Genomic DNA, 20,750 nt, shown 5'->3' with positions numbered 1-20,750 from the left:
GACTCGCATCTTCTCATCTCTCCTGATTGTCTCTTCTTTATCTTTGGGTTTTGGTCCTTTTTTTTTTTTTTTTTGCTTATCGTCACTTTGGCTGCGCACTTCTCTCTGCCAACATTTAAAGATCTGTTGGTAATATTTGATCCTTGATTTTTGTCGCTTGACGCGCCTGCTACGTGGCCATCGTTGGCGCAACTTTCCCCAAGTCTCAAGATCTTCATTTCCACTTCATTCGACATCCCCCCACCATGTCGCGAACACTCCCAAAACAGTTTAATCCGCATGTCCTGCCCGACGCTGCTCCCTGCTGTAAGTTCGAACACTGGGGCGTGGACGCGCGACCGCGCGCATCGGCTATCTAGCCGCCTCGTGCTCCCTCAATGCCTCGAGGCCATCGCTAACAATTTCGTTACAGATGAGGAGCTCCTTTCACGCCGTCGTCTTGGGAAGACAAACCTCTCCGTCAAGCCTGCCCAGATTGGTACCTCAAATGCAACCAAGCCGGAGAACCTAGGCGTGTTCGAGTACGCCCACCTTCGTGCTCCGCTGCCCAAGGACCTCGAGGGCTCTGAGATCTTCCCTTCCCACAGCCCCCAGCAGCACCCAGAAAGCTACTTTTTGATGGTGAGACCGCCCGTTTGATCTAATTTGGAAGCCAACAGTCACTAATTTCGGGCCTCGTCATTACAGCGCCGTAGCAAAGATGGGTTTGTCAGTGCCACTGGAATGTTCAAAATTGCATTCCCCTGGGCCAAGGCCGATGAAGAGCGCACAGAGCGTGAGTATCTGAAGGCTCGCGAGTACACAAGTGAAGAGGAAGTTGCTGGCAATGTGTGGATCTCTCCCACATTTGGTATGTTCTGCCCGGGATATTCTCTCTATCAAACAAGTCCTGACTTTTATACCTAGCCCTTGAGCTTTCCAAGGAATACCAAATGTACGAGTGGGTGCGAGCACTTTTGGACCCAACGGACATTGTCCAAAGTCCTTCCAGCGCAAAGAAACAGATCACTCCCCCGCCGAAATTCGAAATTCCCGCCGATGAGCCGGCTATTCGCCAACGCTACCGCAGAGGTCGGTCCGCTTCTCCGAGCAAGACGTCTCCACGGAAGTCCCGCACCACCCGCATCACCAAGGATGTCACTAGCACCCCCTCTACAACGGCTGCAAACGCTAGCCTTCAGTCGGCATTAGACACAGCCTCAGCCCTGTTCTCGAACCCGATTCCTGAGTTGGTAGTTGCGGATGCCGAAACGGAAGCGAAGCCAAGCGGATCTCCTGGAAAGAATATCAGATTGCGCAAGTCAACGAGATCTGCTACCGCAGAGCCCGAAGAAACAAAGGAGGAGAAGAAGGAAAAGAAGAAGGCCGAGAAGCAAGAGAAGAAAAAAGAAGAAATCAAGGAGGAACAGGAGGAGACAGTTAAGGTTGCAGTGGCCGACGATGCCACCGATGTTGTCAAGTCTACTCACACCACCGTTTCCCTCGATATGCCTATCAGTCTGCCAGAAGTGCCCTCTGCTGCCGAGACCGCAGAGATGATTGCTCAGGCTAAGGACATGGTGGAGGAGGCCATCAAGGCGCAAGCCGAGGGCGCTCCTGCAGAGTCCACATCTGTCAAGGTGACCAAGAAGCGCAAGCCCGAGGATGACGATGATGAAGAGACATCGGCCGAATCTTCCCAGAGAGCCAAGAAGGCCAAGGTGCTTGAGAACAAGCTCAAGCAGGAGCGTGTCCGCAACCGCTCTATCTTCGGTGTCTCCGTGGCATTTGCCCTTGCGTAAGTCATTCTATGCTATGAAGATTGAACCAACGCTAACATCCTATCTAGGGCTTCCATTCCATACTTTTTCTAAACAGAATGAGGTTTTGCTTGACAAAGTCCAGTCTGTTTGAAATTTTGGTCTCTTCTTTTCGGAGCGCCTGTCGCTTGCGACAGCCCAGCTACCCAAATATTCGCTTCTGATGCCCAATTCCCCTTGTCGTTATCATAAATATATTCCTCGCCGGCGATCCTGAATGCCCTGTGCCTGTTATTGACACCATTTCTAATATCTTGCCCCCCCCCTTTTCCTCTCCCTGTGTTTTGCACCAGACTTGGTTATTTGGATTGCCTCTTAGCTCATTTCATGACCCTTACCCTTGCTCTCCTGATACCAACCTCCCCCTCTCCCGCCTTCTACTGCCCTGTGGCAGCCTTCCAAGTAGTCAAGGAGGATTCGCTTAATGACAGTGATATGCTTTGATGTTACCAGTTCATGTTTCTTGTAGGGTATAACCAGAATACTGATTTAATGCAATCTTGGCATAGTTCGGGTATTAAAAACTTTTAATGTAATGTTTGTGCTATTTTGCTACTCTAAGGCTGAAGTGAGGTTTATAGATTGAAGGCATCACTGAGAACAAACCTTGGAAACTGGTGTAGATGTGACTCGAGCCACATCTAGCTGTAGTTATTCACAGCCAATGACGGCCAAGGAAATGAATGCAAACATGTAAAACATCTCAAGCTCCGCACCCCGATAACAATTCCAATACTTCTTTCACTCCGCTCCGTATTTGCACATATCTTGAGGCTTCTCAAATTGACAAGTAACATGTCGCTCCCGGGTCTCGAGCTAACCCAGCCATCGGAGGAAAGATCACAGGCACCTGCGCCACCGTCACAGATCAGCCTGACCCCAGGCTCGGAATGGCGATTTGAGGTTGCCTTTGGGCATATTATCAAAGTCAAGGTATGTTAATTCTCTGATCTGATTGTCATCCTTCTGATTCAAGTTGTGCAGCTCCTCAACGGAACCGCGGAACTCTTCGGCACAGAGCTTGCCGAATCCCAAACCTACACATTCACCGGCACGAAAGCGGCAATCTTCACATGGCATGGCTGTGCACTTGAAGTCACGGCGGTCGAGACAGTGACAACTACCTCTGATGGAGTTACCCCGACGGTGGGCCACGGCGCAGGAGGCTGCCAGAGCGAATACACGGCTGAGGAGACGCCGATGGTAGAATATGCCAACGTTCACTTTGCGCTCGAGACAATGCGCGAAGAAGCCCAGTCAATAGGCAAGGACGGCCCGCGCGTGCTCCTTCTCGGCTCTGAAAACACCGGAAAGACCAGTTTGGCTAAGATCTTGACCGCCTATGCGACAAAGATCGGCCGTCAGCCGTTGGTCGTGAACCTCGACCCCACGGAGGGTATGCTTGGCGTCCCTGGCACACTGACTGCGACTGCCTTCCGTACCATCTTGGATGTCGAAGATGGCTGGGGAAGCAGCCCTATGTCCGGGCCCAGCCCTGTACCCGTCAAGCTGCCGCTTGTATACAGTTACCCGATGCAAAGCCCACTGGATGGCGAAGGCGTCGTGTACCGACCAGTCGTCTCACGTCTTGCACTGTCTGTCACGGGCCGGATGGCCGAAGACGAGGATGCGCGGGAAACGGGAATTATCGTCGATACACCGGGAATCCTTGGCACAGACAAGCCAGGCACCATGGAACTCATTAATCATATTGTCACCGAGTTCTCAATCACAACAATCCTGGTCCTAGGTTCGGAGCGCCTGTACAGCACCGTTGCCAGACAATACGACAACAAGCCCAGCTCTAGCGCAACAGCCGCTGTCTTTGACGAGCACATCTCTGTCGTCAAGCTGTCCAAATCAGGTGGCTGTGTTGACCGTGACGATGCCTTCCGCAAGGCAACACGGGAATCCCAAATCCGTTCCTACTTCTTCGGAAACCCCATCCCCTCCTCTTCACCCTCTTCTGCCATCACTCTTTCTCCCCACGCACAGCAACTTGACTTCGTCTCCCTCCCTGTATACAACTACACCGTCTCCTCAGCAGACGACGAAGACGAAGATGAATACGACCCTTCCCAGCTGGGAACAGGCGACTCCTTCCTCCCTGGCGGTGGCGGCATGGATGACTACGCCTCACAAGGAACAAAACAAGACCCAGACCGCGCCGCCCCCTCCCCGGTGTTGTGGGCTCATTCTCCGAGTCCACCGACAACGCGAATTCAAACGCCAATGCCAACAGCGGCAGCAGCGTCCCGCTGAAGAAGGTCCTTCCACCCGCTCCCTCCACTCTGGCAAATACCCTCCTCGCCATCACACATGCGCCTACCACGGCATCCCCCGCTGAAGTCCGTGACGCAAGCATCATGGGCTTCTTATATGTTGCCGACGTCGACGTGAACAAGGGAACGATCCGTGTCCTTGCGCCGGTTGGTGGGAGAATGCCTCCGCGTGCTATTATATGGGCGAAGCGTTGGCCTGGGGAGTTGGTCGGATTGGTTGGTTAGGGGTTCTCTTTTCATCGCATTTCTTTTCTTGCTTGCATTAGATATTCGCATATTTTCTTCGGATATGGAGTTGGGAATCTAGATTTCACTTAGCATGGGGTTGTGGCTCGTTATTACATACAATCAATCATTCTACGAGTGTCTGTTCATTGTAGTTTATAAGCTTGTATAATAGCATGTCGCCGACTTGTTGGTTTTCTCGGGCCAGTTTGCTTCGTAAGTGTCTCTCATGGCGACATACTACTAGATGGAACTAGTCATCGGCTTTTGTCTTTTCATTTGTCTTTTCAGCTTTTCAGGTGTCTTTTCAGATGTGATGATGTTCATCACCCTCATATACTACCTTACACATGTCAACAGACGCTCCTTCCCAAAAGGACTTGACAGCTCTTACCCTCGCTTCATTGTGTGAACACGGACTAGTTACGGAATTTGGCGGATTCCGGCATTAATCTGGTATGGGGGGTAATATCAGGGCTATGTTCTACCTAGGTAGACTTTTATATATGCTATATATGCTATGCTATGCTATGCTGGTACAATACAAAACAAAACTCCCTCCAATCATTGTACACAATGCTCCCAAGTATACATGCTTTTCCAGAAATCAAACCCGAACTAGACAGACAACCAGCCATAATCATTCCCACCTCCTCCACTCATCAACAGCCTTCCTCATCTCCTCATCACAATCATACCCCTTCGACTGAGCAACCAACAACTCTTCCCTCCGATCAAGGAACCGCCTCTCAGCCTCAACCCTCCTCTGCGCAACAGACCTCAGCAACCCAAAATCATCCCGAACAACCGCCTCCCGGAACTTCGCTCGCATACGTGGGGAGTAAAGCTGACAACTCGCCTCCCGAGTCCGACCAGGCCCATCACCAGGCAAGATGCGCATCTTCGTCGTAACCATGCACGCAATAGCATGGTTTGATCTAGCCAGCGGCCAAACAACTTCATCGTAACAGTCTTCGCAAACACACATCTCCGGAAGCGACGGGATAAAGTGCCACGTACTAAGAGTAGGCCTATCACGACGACAATCACGCAGCACGACCTTGCGCCGCGCATAGTTGAGGAACTCGCGCGTATCTGGGCGGCGGGTGCGTGAGGAGTCTGATTCAGCGCGCGAAGCTGATCCGTCGAGGAGATCGATGAATTTCACGAATCGCGGACTGGAGGTTACGAAGTCGCATACCCGCTCGGCGGGGTCTGGGTTTAGCTGGAAGGTCTCGCGGTGGCTGGGCATTAGGATGCGGATGTTACGCGCGCAGTTGTTGCAGACGTTGAAGCCGGCCAGGTCGCCGCCGGTTTCGGGGTCGTAGATGCGGTGCCAGGATTGTTCGGCGACGATGCGGCCGGGACAGGGGCGCGTGCCCGGTGGTGGGCGTGTCATTTGGTACAGGAGCTCTAGGCTGTCGTGTTGCTTTTTTATCATCTGAGCCCAGGCGAGACGGGTCCATGCGTTGGCGAAGGCGCAGCGTGTCTTTTGCCCGGCTGGCTTTGAGATGCTGGGGATGAAGTAGTCGCGGTAGCGGGAGTGTGCAATTTGACTCATGCAGGACGGGCAGATGTCCAAGTGGGTGAGGCCTTTGAGCGTATACCAATCTTGGTAGCCTGCTACGGCGATGGTTCGCGGGCACGGAGAGAGCCCCAGGCCCACTGAGCCGGGGCGCTGTGGTGATGTGCCTTGGGGTCGAGTCGGTGCAGTAGGAGCTAGCGGCCTCTCAGGGTTGAGTTGGGTTGTGAGTTGGGTTGATGTAGGCTTGGCTATCTCGGGTGCTGGCCGCGAGGGATGGCGAGATCCAGACATCGACCGGGTGGGTGGCATTGTCACTGAGGCCGCGCGAGCACGCGAAGCTGGGGACAGTTCCTGCTGTGCTCGTTGCGCTGGGACATGCGAAGGCCCACGTGAAGGTGAGTGTGATGCTGTAGCAGGAGCAGGAGGCGGAGGGGGCAGAGAGATGTCGAGAGGAACTGGTTTGACAGGCTTCACAGTTGTGGGAATCTGTCGCACCTCCGGATCCGACATAGACCCCGGATCCCGCTGTTCTTGTCGCTGGCGAAGCTTCTCGTCTATGCGTTCCGCGAGGGTAGGCCCATTTGCCAGAGCTGATACAGGAACCGTGGGCACAGGTGCCTGGGGCTGTTGTGAGGGCGGTCTGTTGTACGTGGTGGCCGAATCTGACAAATACCCCAAGCTAGGCTCCCGTCGAAACCGCTCTTGCATTGGACGTGTTGCTGAAGGTGCATGCCTTGCACTGTTGGATCGGCCAATGGAAGACTTGAGTGGTTGTAGATGGGCCTTGTCGTGCACGGGAGCTCGAGCACCACTGCGATCCGGCACGCTCGGTCCACGGGAGCCATGAGACGTATTTTGCATTGGCGGCCGTCTGCTGGAATTGCCATCCCGGCTATGAGAGGGCGGTTGGGGTTCCCGCTGTGTATTAAGCTCACGGGTGGGCTGTTGCTGGGCCGGAGGCCGAGATGGCGGGCCGCGTGGTTGACTTGCGGTTGACGGCGGCGCACGTTTTGGCCTCTCATCTGTCTCAAATCTGACGGTATTCCGAAAGATCGGCTCTTGAGCGGGCGGCGTCATTGGCCCTGCACTTTCATCCGAAGACACACTCCCAAGCCCAGGCACACTGGGAACACTCTCACGGGAGGTAGATGATGGAGGGGGCGAGGCGGCAGAGACTATGATGGGATACTGATCGACAGCCCCTCTCTTATGGACACCGTCGACCCCGGGCTTATCACCAAGCTTGGAGAGGCCGTTTAGCTCCTTCGAGAGGGACTGGGGTTCTTCCTCGACGCAGGGCGCTGGAGGCCATTGCGATCGCGCCCGTCGAGAGCTTCGAGAGAAAGTCATTTCTAAGAAAATTGGTTTGGCCACGCAGAGAGTGTGGAATATGTTTGTTTTATGACGTTAACCTGGTGCGTTGACGTCTCGAGGAATAGCTCGGGAAATATGGCTCATAGTATAAATAGTCGGACTTGGAAAGTAAAAATGTTGCAGGGCAGGAAACTAAGTCACGTATGAAACAGAGAGAAAAAATTTCAGAGTAGACAAAGGTGCACGCTTTAAAGTGCGTGCGCGAGCCGGGAGGACAAGGGTATATAAGCAATGGTGGAGGGCATCGGGCACCACCCTGAGGAAAAGGACATCTGATAGGCCATTTTAGTGATTGGGCGAGAGCAAAAATACAGGAATAGCTTCAGGCTGAGAAGTCACGAGGCAAAACCCGTGAAACATATGGTCGAGTCATCATCACAAAGGGGTGTGTGGCTATGACCTGTTGATCATTGGGCACGAAGTGGAACCTCCCGGGTACTGCCGTCGCGTTTCAGGTCGATTTATTTAGAGATCAGACCACTAGATCATTAGGCAACAAATGGAAATCTTCCTTCCTGGGGTTAGGAAACTTCGAACCGATCCGAGGCTAATGGCCTGCGTGTTGTCTCAAGTGTATGGAGCGGGGGAGATCTCTCGTCTTCCAAAGTTTCATGATGCAGTCAGGCGGCAGATGATACAAAGTCGGCGCTATGTCGCCCTTGTCATGCAGGCCAACATGCCGACGTGGGTCGTGGGAGATTGGCCCCTCATGGGGCTCCGGGTGGCTTGCATCTCGTACGGAGTACGGAGAACTGAAGCGTCAATATGGCGGCAAATCAAACCAGGAGTTCTGGTGAGCACTGTGAGTTTCCTGTCTTTGAAAATATAGCGGCATTGAATCTGTTGGATATCATCGTCCCTGGAAAGTCTGTGCTGCAAGGCTGTGTTGGGTATAATATAGCAAGTATACCCTTGTTCCGACGGCCCGACGGAAATGGCGTCATATCCCTGTGAGATGTTTGAATAGTCGAGATATCAATCATGTTGGATTTTTTTGGGAGTGAACCTGTATAAATCACATGAAATTTCAAACTGTCTCTGTATAGAAACTATTGGAATTGGTGATTAACAAAGAGAAGAGAAGAGAAGAGAAGCGCAACAATTCCGCCGGGTTGTGGAGATGGATTGCGGGGATCGATGACAAATGTGAAGACCTTCCTATCTCTACATCCCCCACCTACTTAATATGTTTCGATCTCTTCGCAGTAGTCGATTCACAGTACTTCGCAATCATATTGCTCCATTGAACCAATTTATTACAATTCGCAGCATGTCCGTCCCAACAACCATGAAGGCCGTAGTGGTCGAGCAGACCGGCGGCCCCGAAGTACTGCAATACAAGACCTCATACCCAGTTCCTACCCCACAAGCAGGACAGCTGCTAGTGCGCAACAACATTTCTGGCATAAACTATATCGATACCTACTTCCGAACAGGCCTATACGCCTCACCCAAGCCCGAGATCCTGGGTCGCGAAGGCGCTGGTACCGTCGCTGCTGTCGGTCCCGAGACTTCCGGCTTTGAGGTCGGCGATCGGGTTGCATGGTTGGCTAATGGTGGGTATGCGGAGTACACCGCAGCGCCGGCGGCCTACACTGTGAAGATCCCCGAGGGGATCAGTGATGAGGATGTCATGGCGTCGTTCCTGAGCGGTATGACGGTACTTGCTTTCGCAAAGGAGACTTATCCCGTGCAGAAGGGCGATTGGGTTCTTCTTCACGCTGCAGCTGGTGGTGCTGGCTTCCTTATGACGCAGATTTTGAAGACTATGGGTGCCAAGGTTATTGGTACCGCTGGCGGCGCGGAGAAGTGTGCGCTTGTGAAGAGCCTCGGTGCTGATGTAGTGATTGATTACCGCAGTGAGGAGGATAAGGACTGGGTTAAGAAGGTTAAGGAGGTTACTGGTGGTCGCGGTGTCGATGTTGTCTATGATTCTGTCGGCAAAGATACCTGGGAAGGAAGCTTGGAAGCTGTCAAGCGCAAGGGTACCATCGTTTGGTTTGGCAATGCTAGCGGACCTGTGCCCCCGATTCCTCTTGCGTATGGCTCTTTCCTCTCTATATTGGTCTTGATTGGTGATACTAATGATATCTCAATAGAAAACTTACCCCCAAGTGTGTCAAGATTGCTCGCCCGTCGCTTTTCGGATACATTCAGACCCGTGAAGAGTTCGAGTCCTACAGTAACGAGCTGTTCGGCCTGCTGAAATCAGGTCAACTCAAGACCAAGATCCACAAAATCTATCCGCTAGAGGAGATTGCTCAGGTGCACAAGGTATGTAGTCTTTGTTCTTTGCGTGAGATTGTAGTAGTCTAACCCGTTCGACAGGACCTTGAAGGACGGAAGACCATGGGAAAGCCACTCGTGAAGCCTTGAAGCAGGACGTGACCTCTTAAACAATACAAACACAATATGATCTATAGATAAAGTAAGATTACGATTCAAGGGTGTGAATATTTCTGGATATTCATATGGGTTTCATTTCTGGTTCAGCATTTGAGTAAAAAACTATTTGGAAAAAGTCCCGGCAGATTCGCAGCAGAATGATCACGTAGTAACCAGATGGCTGCACTCAACGACATTTCAGTCACTGATCCTCTCCCTCCAGTTCACCCTTGATTTCCTTGTTCTTATCAATGGCCTCCTTCAAAGTCTGGGTTGCCAGGCTGTCTGTCGGTCCTTGACAGGGCTGTACCTCGGGCCCCTGCTCCTTCGCAATCTGGGCTGCTAGCTGGGCTTGTTCCTTTGCATCCTCGGCGGCTTGCTTGATCTGCATTTCCATCTGCTCTTTTTGCTCCTTACGAAGCTTCGCAATGTGGGCTGCTACCTTTTCCTGTTCCTTTTCAATATCCTTCTTGTGCTCTTGGAGAGCCTTTGCAGCCTGGCCAGCTTGTATGATCTGTTTTTCAACCTGCTTCTTTCTGCCGCTAAGAGCCTTTGCCATGATCTCCGGGTCGAAAACAGGCTTGGTTCTTTCGGGATTTTTGTAATATCCGATAATCCGATTAAGGCGCTGGAAAGGAGTCTCGTCAAATGGAACACCGCGATCCTCGTTGCTAAGGCGAACTGGGCGCGGTTCTCCCTGGGCCATGTGTCGCCTGCCTCTCTCCGGATACGGATCCTTGGGCATGTTCATCAACCATTTGATTTCCTCCATGTCCCAGCCGAAACATTGAAGGGCATGGACCACTTCCCAAATGGCTCTCATGGGATGATCATCCGGCGTGACATGATGGTTCAGCTCGTGGGTCAAGATGTGCATAGCCCACTCGGCCGGGGTGGGCTCGGGAGGCTCAATGATAGAGTCCTTTGCGCGGCGGCGTGCAACTTCCTCCTCGTCGGGGATGAAGTTAATAGGCATAGGCTCCACGTAGTCCATCATCCAGTCATTGTACAAGAACTTGTAAAAGGTTGGCAGGACTGAGAGGATTTCGTCGAAGTAGTACTGTCCGAAGTTGGTCTCATAGACGGTCGTGATGATCTTCATGCCGGGCAAGAGATTGACGAAGAAATCGGCTTCGAGGAGGAATTCGAACTCAAAGGCCGGGGCAAAACCAGCATCCCAGTCGACCTTTTCCCAGGGAGCGAGGTCAAAGGGACCTCTGGCGGGATCACGGAATTCCTTAGCTCGAACCTTGCCCACTGGAATGAGATCGGGACCCAGCTCCTTGTAGTATGCGATGGTTTCCTCGGTAGGGGCCTCCACTGAGATCACCTCGAATCCATCGATGTCTTCGACCTGCTTGGCTTCGATTAGGTCCATGTCGGCGAGAATCTTGAATTTGCGAGCAGTCCGATCATTTCCGGCAATCGCAATGGCATATTTGACGACCTTGCGAGCGATGTCACTGGTGAAGGCCTTTTGATCAGCGTGTCGAACATTGGTCCAAGCATCGGGGTCATCCACATCCTCGAAGTAGTATCCGCCAAACAGCATGGAGCAACCGCGGTTGAAGTCTCCGGGGCCTGAATGGTGGACAAGTTGCTGGTTCATCCACAGCTCCTTGGCAGACCGATCGCAAGTCCTTCGGGCTTCCTGAAGATCTTCAGTTTGCTCGGGGCAAACATCGTGATAGAGCAGGTAAGAGAAGAAATTCTTCATTGTATCAGTGCAGACCTTGATCTCCTCCTCAGTATCAGGGTTGTAATAACCCATGTAGTACCCGGTCCTATCAACAAGTTAGCATATGTGACCACAAATAGATGTTTAGATGGCTCGATACTCACAGGTAGCCAGTGGCAACAGCGTTAAAGTCGATCGGGTATGGCTTTCCTCTCTTGGGAAAGATGGCCGTGGTGCAGCGAGCTTGCATTGCCTCTTCTTTGGTCATTTCCTTCAATTCTGAAGGAGTCACTCCTTGGGAATGATTGGGGCCCACGCTGACACCGCCATACTGCAGATACTTGAGAAAAACCTTGCGTCTGTAGGGCTCAAGACGTCGCTTGTACAAGAAGCGCTTGATGCCCTCGTCAATTCGACTATATGGGTCACATTAGTAAGTAGTATGTGATGGATAAGCTTCAAGAATCTTACTCAAGAATTGGCAAAGCACTGTCATTAAGAGTTAGAAACTGTCTCATTTGGGGGGTATAAATGTACGTACGGATCATAGATCGTTTTGTTCTCCTCAAATTCCGCTGGAGTAATTGGTGCATCGGCATAGAAAGGTTCGAATCCGGTGGGCGCGTTCTATAGAGACTGTTAGACAAAACCTGGCCGGGTACGCATCAGTGTCGCAGTCTTACCTCTCCCCTCTGACTCTTGGGGCGTCTCTTATTCTTCTTTTTATTCGAACGACCAACGTCCAGTTCCACATTTGCGAGAGCCCTTTCCTCGTCTGGATCATGCTTGAATCCAACCTTGGACACTTTCTCCAAGTCTGCATCATCGTTCACATCCGAGATGTTAGTATTTCTCTCTGGCTGTTTAGCAGCGGCGGAACGACCAGTTGCTTCGGGAAGGGCCCCAGCTTCAGCTAGAACCTCCGAGATATTTTTGTAAGGCTCCCTGGTCTTTAAATTGCTGTTAGCATAATATTTTATCTGGGACACTAAAGTGATTAGGACCTGGTTAGACCGAGTCGGGACACTCACATCATTGGATGCAACCTTCAACCTTTCAAGCTCAGCCGGGTTAAGGAAATGAACATGAGCAACCTTAGGCCTAGAAGACGCTTTATGAAGCTTGGAAGCCGACTGCAGAGCAGAAGATTCTCCCTTGGTAGCTTCGGTATGCTCTTGGTCGGGGTTGACGGGGCCAAGGTGAACAGTGGCACCGTCACCAGTCGACATGGCTTCAGTGGGCTTCATAAGCTCCAGGGAGGCACTAGACTCCAGTGACTGAGTAGTTTCAATAGACAAATTGCCTTCCCGCGCGGGATCAGGATTATCATCCATGATGAATGATGAAGGTGATGTTTGAAAGAATGGTGATTCTGCGTCGTTGAAGCAATGGAAGCAATGAAGGAGAAAGCAAAGATCAAAGCAGAGAAAAGACTAAATAGGCAATCTTGGAGGGCCCATGGGCAACCTTGGAATCAATGGATGGGTTGCTTAGTCGTGATGCTTAGTGATGTTGTTGGCCGGGGATGGCGATGAGATCAAACAAAACTCATAATTTATGTCTCTTTCACTTGATCAGAATTTACATATTAATGTACAGCAACTAACTCATACTCTCTTAAATAGAAAAGAGAATCAAATTAATTGAATATTGAAAACAAGTATAGATCGCGGGTATAGATATGGAGTTAGGGCCGAAAATGACATCGCCCCCCTCATCTCCGTTTCGGAGATGTTGGCTTCTTCACCTATCTCACTTCATATTGACATTTATTCAAATTCACCTCGTCTAATTGCCAAGCTTAAAGCTGTAAACTATCTGGGAAGGTCCTCGTCTCAGGTCTATTCCAATTGTTTGGGTCCGAAATACAGACATCAAGTCAAGCCGAGTATCAAAATGCCTTCGAAACCAGAAAGTCGAAAGACACAGCTAGGCAGCGAGGACCTAGTCCCTTTTGATCATGCTGCTGCGGGACAGTAAGTTTCACACTCCCGCTCTGTTCCTAGCGCAACATCCCGCATTACCCAACCGGGTGCGCAGAAGAAAACCAACCCCGGCGGACCTGAGCACGATATCAAATCTATGTCCATACTAACAAGGTATTTCTCTCCAGCGAGGGCGTTCGCTGTACGCCCTCCGGCGCCTTGATCGCGAAACCATGCACGCGACAGGAGGTAGAATTCTACGAATCTAGCGCGCTCCACCCCGCATTCCAGGAGTTTATGCCACTCTACGTCGGATCGCTCTCATCCTCCGAGCAACAGCAACCGCTCGCGATCGCTGCCGCCCGAGAATCTGGCGCCCTTCCACTCCCCGAATCTGGCGACGTAACCGATTCCTCCCTCCCTAGCCAACCTCCATCCCACACAGCCTCCACCCCCGAAGACGGCGCCCCTGCCAAGGAGGAAGCAGCATGGGTACCCTCCGGAGGCAAGAAAATTGATACTGGCTTGTCGATCGTGCTGGAGAACATCGCCTGTGGGTTCCGTCGGCCGAACGTGCTGGACGTTAAGCTCGGCGCGCGTTTATGGGCCGACGATTCCCCGCTCGAGAAGCGGAAGAAGCTTGATGATGTCTCTAAGGAAACTACCAGCTCTAGCCTTGGATATCGCATTGCGGGCATGAAAGTCTGGACTGGCCACGATGGGGAGACCGATGAGGGCGAACGGACAGATCCGTACGCTACGAAATACGAGGGCGCAGAGGGTGAGAAGGGCGAGGTTATCGAGAAGGATGGCTACCGGCGGTTTGACAAGTGGTACGGCCGCTCTTTCAATGAGGATACTGTCAAGCAAGGGTTTGAAACTTTCCTTGCTGGCGCAAAGGCGGGCAAGATAGACCGATCAAAGATGGTCGCCCAGCGCTTGGCGGAAGAATTGAAAAATCTCCAGCGGGTCCTCGAATCTGAAGAGAGTCGGATGTACTCTGCGAGTGTGCTGGTGGTCTACGAAGGAGATATCGAAGCGATGGAGCATGCGATTGAAGAGGAGCAGAAAGCCCCAGCACCCCGTTCTTGGGATGAAGAAGAAGAAGAGGATGAGGAATTTGAACTTCCTCAAGAAGCCTTGGAGATGGTCAATGTCCAGCTTGGTGATGGAATGCCCCAACAGGCTATCAATATCAACATTGATCCCGCAACCATGCAGATGCCCGAAGAGGACGATGACGAGGAGGAGGAAATTCCCAAAGTCCATGCCCTCCGCGTGATTGATTTCGCACATGCCACTTGGACCCCTGGACAGGGCCCGGATGAGAATCTTCTCAGGGGTGTGCGCAGCCTTGTCAAGGTCTTTGAGGAGCTGGCAGAGTGAAATGGAGTATAGAATTGCATGTGCCCACAGTTGCTGGCAGCCGTTGGGCGCACTGCTATCTTACAGTTTTTATTTGATTTCGTTTTTCAATTAGCTAGAACATATCTTCATTTATCAGCCAATTTATTGTGTTCATTCTTGTAGTATTTGAACGCCATATGAAATTGCTGACATAATCCCGCCGAGACTTCGACATCGATCTTCAACATCGCGGAATCGCAGCTGCGGAAACCCTCAAGTCAAAATGTTCCCCACACGCGCCCTTTTCGGCCGGTCGGTCTGGAAAGGTGAGTCTCGTCAGATCTTAGAGATCTCTATTCCAAGATCAATTCCTTAGAGACCACACGCTAACACTTGCAACAGGCCCAAACATTGTCCCGTACGTGACATCCAATGCCGAATAGAAACCAAACCCGCCCTTAGAACTTAGAAAACCTTCTCACAATGGGACTATCTCATACTGAAACAAAAAGCTGACTCGATAATCCCAAACAGCCTCCCTCTCCCACGCACCCTCCCTCCTCCAGCAAACACACCCCCGATTCGCACCACGAAACGCGCCGCAACCATCCTCCCCAACTTTGTCGGCCTGCGCTTTGCTGTGCACAATGGCAAGACATACGTTGAGATCCAGGTGACAGAGGAGATGGTCGGACGCAAGCTTGGAGAATATGTTGCGTATGTATACATCTTTCTACGCCTACTCAGCATGAGCATGATGAGCAGGTTCGGGGTGATGTGGTTAGTTGCTAACCTTGCATTTGCTCTATAGGACCCGCAAGCGCTTCACATACAAGCAGTCTAAGAACAAATAAACGATTCGCATAATTGCCTAGTGCAGATATCTCTTTGCGCTGGGAGAGCTGCATTGCATCTCTTTATTTTGCCACACTATGTACAGATATATCGTTGGGGTCCATGTGACATTAGCTGCTTTTGGGTCGGAGTTCAATATACATTCTTCTTTTTCCTAGATGCATGCTGCAAATCGTAAAGTGCAATGTGACGAGTATACAGTTCCCAAATATAGAATCTACACAGAAAGGCAAATATGTCAATGCCCTGTTAATCACTGCTCCTAGTTCAATATACTCTGTTCTTACAAACCGTATAGCACATTTCCAAGCCAACAACACATGGGAAATGTTCATATTATTCCATAACTAGTATCTAAAGCATTGCATACATAGATTCTAGTAACAAATCGCAATTGTAAAGAGAAAACGCCATCCATTGGATCCGCCCAGCCACCAGCCCAGACTAACAATGCAGTCATGATCCCAGGTCACTCAAGACCATTTGCACACCTAAACGCCATCCCTCAAAACGCAAAAGACAAATGATGGGGAAAAGTGCAAATAAAAAAGGGCACAGACAACAACCCCCCAGTTTCCACCACCGTACTACCTGTAAAACTCGCCTCGCTTCACGCTGACCCCATATTCCGAAACAGCCATTCCAAGGTCCTCCATGGTCAACACCGTGCGTCCTTGACCAGAACCACCAGAGCCACCGCCTCCAAATCCAGGCCGCTGGATACCGAGATGAGTGCCGGCTTTGTTACCCTTGCCGCCATCACCGCCAGGAGCTGGGGCACCTGCGCCGGCTGGAGCACCGATACCAGCTGCAGCTGCTAGACTGCCGATAGGGTTGTTTGCGGAGGAGCTGTTTGAGGCGCGGATGCGTGCAAACTGGTACGAGTCCGCTGCGATGTCTGAGACGAACTTTTGCGCGGCGAGTGCCAGGAGGCGCGCGAGGTGCGGTGGAGTTTGGCCGGGCCCTGTGCCTGGTGGTGGGAGACCGGCGAGGGTGAGGTAGTGGGCTGTAACTGCGTCGGGGATCTGGATATCGAGGGTTAGTTTTCTTTTACTTTTCCTTGGGTTATCTGATAGATCTCGTGTCTGGGTCTTGCTTTCACATGCTCGGGCGGAATCTTAGGGTAGATGGCATGGTGGCGGGGACGTAGTCCGCCGTGTGTGACCGAGGGATCAGGGGAAGCTCAGAGAGATTACAGGCTTGTTTCAGAGATGACTTACAATTGGTGCATAGTCGTCCATCTTACCAAGGAACTCGCGCAAGCTTGTTTCCTTCTTGGAGGGTTCTGGCGCAGGGGCCATGGGATCTTGGCCAGGCGCCGCATTCGCGTTCGCTCCGGTCTGGTTGTCTGTGTTCATCTCGACGTCTTTTTCGATGGAAGCATCAAGATCAGGTTCGGTTTTGATGTGATCTTCTGATTCGGACGGAGGGGGATGTTCTTGTGATCCGTTCTGAGGTGTAGGTTGGGGAGGTTGCGATGTTTGAGAGTCGGCCATGATGGGCAAATATCGGCGGAAAACCCCTGCAAGTATCCTTCAATTGAGATTGGGCTGCAGACTTCCAAGTACAAGGCCAATCAATGGCGGTTATACGTTCGTTTATAGGGAGATTCAAAGTCACACGGGTAGTGCACGGACCATCTCTAGGTGGACCTCGGGGTGCTTTTTTTTTACAGGGCTACTTTGTACATCTATAAGGGTGCTTCTTTTTTTCATTATTCATTTTGAACCTATCAACTATGTACTCATACACGTGGAATGCAATAAAAGCAACCCAATCCGGCGCAATGTGGCAATCCCCATAGTAAAACAAATGTGGTTCCCGAAGGAACAAATCTCAATCCAGCCCTAGACTCCGAAACGAAACTGCAAATCCGAAGCTCAGAAGCTTGCGGACGAAAAGCTAATTCAAATAAATGGTTGCATATGACAATCCTCTACTGACCCAACTGCATGTGAGGATCGATGTGGTCAGGAGTTTGCTGAGCATGCTGAGGGTACTGACTTCCGTGTACCTCCTGGCTCAGAGTCTGCATGAGGTTTTGTTCCGCGGTTTGATCAAACACGGATTGGCTGTTGGCATCCGGTGGAAGGCTAGGCGAGGCGGACATATCATGTCCCGACACGGGTGCCCCATGAGCTCCAGCAAGGGCCATCATACCCTTGATTCCTTCCACATGAGCCTTGTCTTCTTCGCCCTGCTTCTTCTGTCTCTCGCGGGCTTCCCGCTTGGCTGCCTGGGCAGGAGCGCGGGTTTTCAGTTCACCAGTGACGAACTTCAGGTAGTATGGTACTTCAATCCCACTCTTCAAGAAGAAGAGCTTCAAGTTGCGAGCCTTGTCCTTCAGCTGCACCTGGTTGCGATCTTTGAGGGCTTCACTGATCGTTCCACCAGGTCCAAACATGGCAAGAATTTGACTCCAGTGGGGACCCTTAACGCGGTCCAGGCCGGCCATCAACGCATTCTCTTCTTCGGTGGTCCAGGGTCGACGTTGGCTGGGAAGGCCAGATTTGCGGCTAGTTGGAGAAGACTTGGCGGATGCGGCCATTCGCGCACGCTCGTAGAGAACCTGAGTGGGCTGTGACTGAGAGTAATGGGGGATCCCCGGCATATATCCATGGTTGGAGGACATGCCATTTGCCCTCGCTTGCATAGCTTGCGCAGCATTGGGGTTGTATTGCTGGAAGGTGGCCTGCAACGGGCTCTGTTGGAAAGTCAAGGGCGAGGCCTGCTGTGTTTGATAGCCTCCAGGGGGGTGGGACTATGATGATATTGTTGGTGAGCTGGCTGCGGTTGTTGGGCAGCGGTGTAGCCATGAAGATACTGGTTCTCTGTTTGGCTCGTCTGCTGCTGTTGCTGTTGCTGTTGCTGCTGCGGTTGATGCTGTTGTGGAGGCGGCGGCTGCTGGTGCTGGGGTTGCTGCGGCAGAGGCGACGGACTAGCCTGAGACTGAGTCTGTTGGGGCTGTTGTTGATGCTGTTGTTGCGACTGCTGCTGAGAGCGTCGGAGGCCATGGCCCTGTAGGGCAATCTGGGCAGCTCGGGCAGCACGCGCAACAAGGTCACCATGCATGTTTCGGTCCACCGGGACTTCAACTTGTTGGTTGAGTGAGAACTGACCCTGGTGAGTGGTGTTGGGTGACTCGTGAGCATCGCCATTGGAACTCGAAGGTTGACGTCCCTTGACAGCTTTCTTTCCCTAGATCATATTAGCACAAGGACAACATTTGAGAAAACATGAAGGCAACAAACGAACCTGTTGAGTATTAATGGCATCAAAGTTCTTCGAAATGTACGAGCTAAGATCTCGGAGGAAATCTTCCCAGTGGTACTTGTCCGGCAGGGCATTCAGCGCTTCCTCGTTGTTGATCTCATTGAGAAGGATGTCACGGCGAGAGGTTAGGCGATTTACGAAATCCGTCTCAGATGGTGCCAGCTGTCTGGTGCCAGGACGTCTCGCCAGCAACCGCTGTTCCATATCGTCCGGGAACAGATTATAGAGGAGCTGTGTGCGGGTGAGGGATTTGTTATGCATGGCTGCGATGAAAGCCTGCGTCTTGAGTTCGAGGTACAAAGCACCTTGGACCTTCAGTAAACGACCACCTTCAGGAACAAACACGTCTAGGAAATGATCGTTGAGGTCCGCAAATCCAATTTCCTGAGATCCGAAGATACTCGAGACAAAAGACGCCAGGTTCGCTTTGCGAATGACATCAACTTGAGAAGGGTCTGTGATTTCAAGGTCTGTAGGCTGAAGGAATGAGTGCTTGACGGTGTAGACGCGCTTTGTGTGATCGAACAAGGAGCGCATGGTGGCATATGCTTGTCCATTTTCGGAGTCAGGTTCGGACACCATAGCAGTGAGGTCTTGGTAGGTGTTCTTGGAAAGGAACGACAAGATTTGCGTAGACTAAGAAGTGATTGGGAAAATGTTAGGAGACTGAGATCACGTAAATAATATCAATTCCACTCACAAGATTATCCAAGATAGGGAGACTCTGAATCTTGAGGTGAGAGTTAGCCTTGAGGAAAGCAAAACCTCTAGCTCCCGGGAAATCGTTCGACGGCGGTAGTTCTTGAGGTCCCATTGCGACAGTTTGTTCCTGGCGCTCTGTGTGATCCATGATCTCGGAAATGATTGTGGCCACGTCGTTGTTGAGGTCAGATGTACCGTCCTGGGTGGTCGCGACTCCGGGGGTATCATGGGTGTCATGGGTAGCATGCTGAAGAGTTTGGTTTACATTAGGATCGGTTTGCTCGACGGTGTCAATAACGCCTTCGCCGAGAGCCGAGGCCAATTCTTCTTCGATTTTGTGACCAGGGCCATGCTGATCGGCCATCAAGATGACTTCGTTGGGCAGAGAAATATCACCGTCGGGGCCATCGTCTGTACGGCGCTTTTTGGCAGCCGGAGGCGAGCCATGTTCCGCATCATCGAGGGAATGAGGCACTTTTTGGTCTATGATACAGATTTAAATGGTGAGTATTGATTCCAAGGTTACATTGAGGTTCATTGGCGGTGAGGGTGATATGTATGGGTGGGGAGTGGTCAAGGCTGGTGAACGGGACGATCGGATGAGGCGTTTGAAGAGAACACTTACCAATGTCACCTCCGTCGGAAGGGAAGGGAGGAAAGTCAGATGTTTCCTGGCCATCGAATGATGGCCGCGTGCCTCGAGTCTCGACCATTTGGACAAAGCGCCTGCCTAGGGTCGGGGTATCAACTTCCGAGAGCAGAAATGAGGGCTTAGGGGTAGGGCGCATTTGTAGGGCTTGCGGAAGAAGGATGGAGGAGCGAAAAGATGATTTTTCTGCCGGGCGGTGGAATTTCGAAGAAGATGGGTGGAAGCGTGGGCTGGAAGAAATGGTGCGTGGGGGAGAAGTAGGTAGAGAGGTAGATGGAGGAGAGGGAATGAAATTTTGGTCAGGAGTGCGTGACTGACTTTTGAGTTGTGCGTGTCCTTACGTTGTCAGTGCACACGTATCCTTTCTGTGTGTGTACCATACAAAAGGTACATAATTTGAACCTATTTTGGTCTCGCACACCAGTAGAAAGGCACTACCATTAAATTATGTAGTATAGCTACTGTTCATCCTTCTACAACTTGTTTTACCTAGCATGAAACCCATCTCTAAGTCCTTTGGCTGTTGAATCCGGGGAAATCTTATTTCTTATCATTTATCAGATCTACGATAACCCGTGACTCGGGAGATTTTCCGGTGTTCTGCCAAAGCATAGTGTGATACAAAGACAGCCTTTCGGAAGAAACATCCATACTAACAGAGGATTGAAATAGTCCTAGGAGAATCACACCATTATCGATCCAACAATTGTCCAATTAAGTACAGTAAAACC

The 20,750-nt window shown here is 51.4% G+C and overlaps 9 protein-coding genes across 9 annotated transcripts; 5 read left to right on the top strand and 4 right to left on the bottom strand.

Moving 5' to 3' along the window:
- Positions 1-245: 245 nt before the first annotated feature.
- N7517_010934 (KilA-N domain-containing protein) lies at positions 246-1,853 on the top strand (the record flags this gene model as incomplete). Its single annotated transcript, XM_056728657.1, has 5 exons — positions 246-306; positions 413-621; positions 688-850; positions 907-1,777; positions 1,829-1,853. The coding sequence occupies 5 exons, from the start codon at positions 246-248 to the stop codon at positions 1,851-1,853; spliced, it is 1,329 nt and encodes a 442-aa protein (XP_056574472.1).
- A 741-nt stretch (positions 1,854-2,594) lies between these two features.
- N7517_010933 (cleavage polyadenylation factor subunit CLP1) lies at positions 2,595-4,306 on the top strand (the record flags this gene model as incomplete). The annotated part of the gene is made up of 3 exons (XM_056728656.1): positions 2,595-2,732; positions 2,784-3,980; positions 4,004-4,306. 3 exons carry the CDS (start codon positions 2,595-2,597, stop codon positions 4,304-4,306), a joined length of 1,638 nt encoding a protein of 545 aa, XP_056574471.1.
- Positions 4,307-4,946: 640 nt separating this feature from the next.
- Positions 4,947-7,181, bottom strand: N7517_010932 (uncharacterized protein; the record flags this gene model as incomplete). The annotated part of the gene is made up of 1 exon (XM_056728655.1): positions 4,947-7,181. The coding sequence occupies one exon, from the start codon at positions 7,179-7,181 to the stop codon at positions 4,947-4,949; it is 2,235 nt and encodes a 744-aa protein (XP_056574470.1).
- Positions 7,182-8,391: 1,210 nt separating this feature from the next.
- N7517_010931 (quinone oxidoreductase family protein) lies at positions 8,392-9,581 on the top strand (the record flags this gene model as incomplete). The annotated part of the gene is made up of 3 exons (XM_056728654.1): positions 8,392-9,245; positions 9,305-9,479; positions 9,534-9,581. The coding sequence occupies 3 exons, from the start codon at positions 8,392-8,394 to the stop codon at positions 9,579-9,581; spliced, it is 1,077 nt and encodes a 358-aa protein (XP_056574469.1).
- A 211-nt stretch (positions 9,582-9,792) lies between these two features.
- N7517_010930 (uncharacterized protein) lies at positions 9,793-12,602 on the bottom strand (the record flags this gene model as incomplete). The annotated part of the gene is made up of 5 exons (XM_056728653.1): positions 9,793-11,374; positions 11,433-11,684; positions 11,740-11,757; positions 11,810-11,895; positions 11,952-12,602. 5 exons carry the CDS (start codon positions 12,600-12,602, stop codon positions 9,793-9,795), a joined length of 2,589 nt encoding a protein of 862 aa, XP_056574468.1.
- Positions 12,603-13,164: 562 nt separating this feature from the next.
- N7517_010929 (inositol polyphosphate multikinase) lies at positions 13,165-14,579 on the top strand (the record flags this gene model as incomplete). Its single annotated transcript, XM_056728652.1, has 2 exons — positions 13,165-13,244; positions 13,382-14,579. The coding sequence occupies 2 exons, from the start codon at positions 13,165-13,167 to the stop codon at positions 14,577-14,579; spliced, it is 1,278 nt and encodes a 425-aa protein (XP_056574467.1).
- Positions 14,580-14,823: 244 nt separating this feature from the next.
- Positions 14,824-15,394, top strand: N7517_010928 (mitochondrial 37S ribosomal protein uS19m; the record flags this gene model as incomplete). Its single annotated transcript, XM_056728651.1, has 4 exons — positions 14,824-14,866; positions 14,943-14,958; positions 15,075-15,257; positions 15,352-15,394. 4 exons carry the CDS (start codon positions 14,824-14,826, stop codon positions 15,392-15,394), a joined length of 285 nt encoding a protein of 94 aa, XP_056574466.1.
- Positions 15,395-15,982: 588 nt separating this feature from the next.
- Positions 15,983-16,891, bottom strand: N7517_010927 (putative TFIID and and SAGA complex TAF10 subunit; the record flags this gene model as incomplete). Its single annotated transcript, XM_056728650.1, has 2 exons — positions 15,983-16,420; positions 16,616-16,891. The coding sequence occupies 2 exons, from the start codon at positions 16,889-16,891 to the stop codon at positions 15,983-15,985; spliced, it is 714 nt and encodes a 237-aa protein (XP_056574465.1).
- Positions 16,892-17,331: 440 nt separating this feature from the next.
- Positions 17,332-20,158, bottom strand: N7517_010926 (uncharacterized protein; the record flags this gene model as incomplete). Its single annotated transcript, XM_056728649.1, has 5 exons — positions 17,332-18,123; positions 18,180-18,593; positions 18,651-19,304; positions 19,369-19,853; positions 19,996-20,158. The coding sequence occupies 5 exons, from the start codon at positions 20,156-20,158 to the stop codon at positions 17,332-17,334; spliced, it is 2,508 nt and encodes an 835-aa protein (XP_056574464.1).
- Between the last annotated feature and the right edge of the window lie 592 nt (positions 20,159-20,750).

This window comes from Penicillium concentricum (genome assembly GCF_028827145.1).
Source record: "Penicillium concentricum strain IBT 3081 chromosome Unknown utg000006l_segment0_segment0, whole genome shotgun sequence".
Lineage (NCBI taxonomy): Eukaryota > Fungi > Ascomycota > Eurotiomycetes > Eurotiales > Aspergillaceae > Penicillium > Penicillium concentricum.
This window is presented reverse-complemented; position numbering and strand designations above follow the sequence as displayed.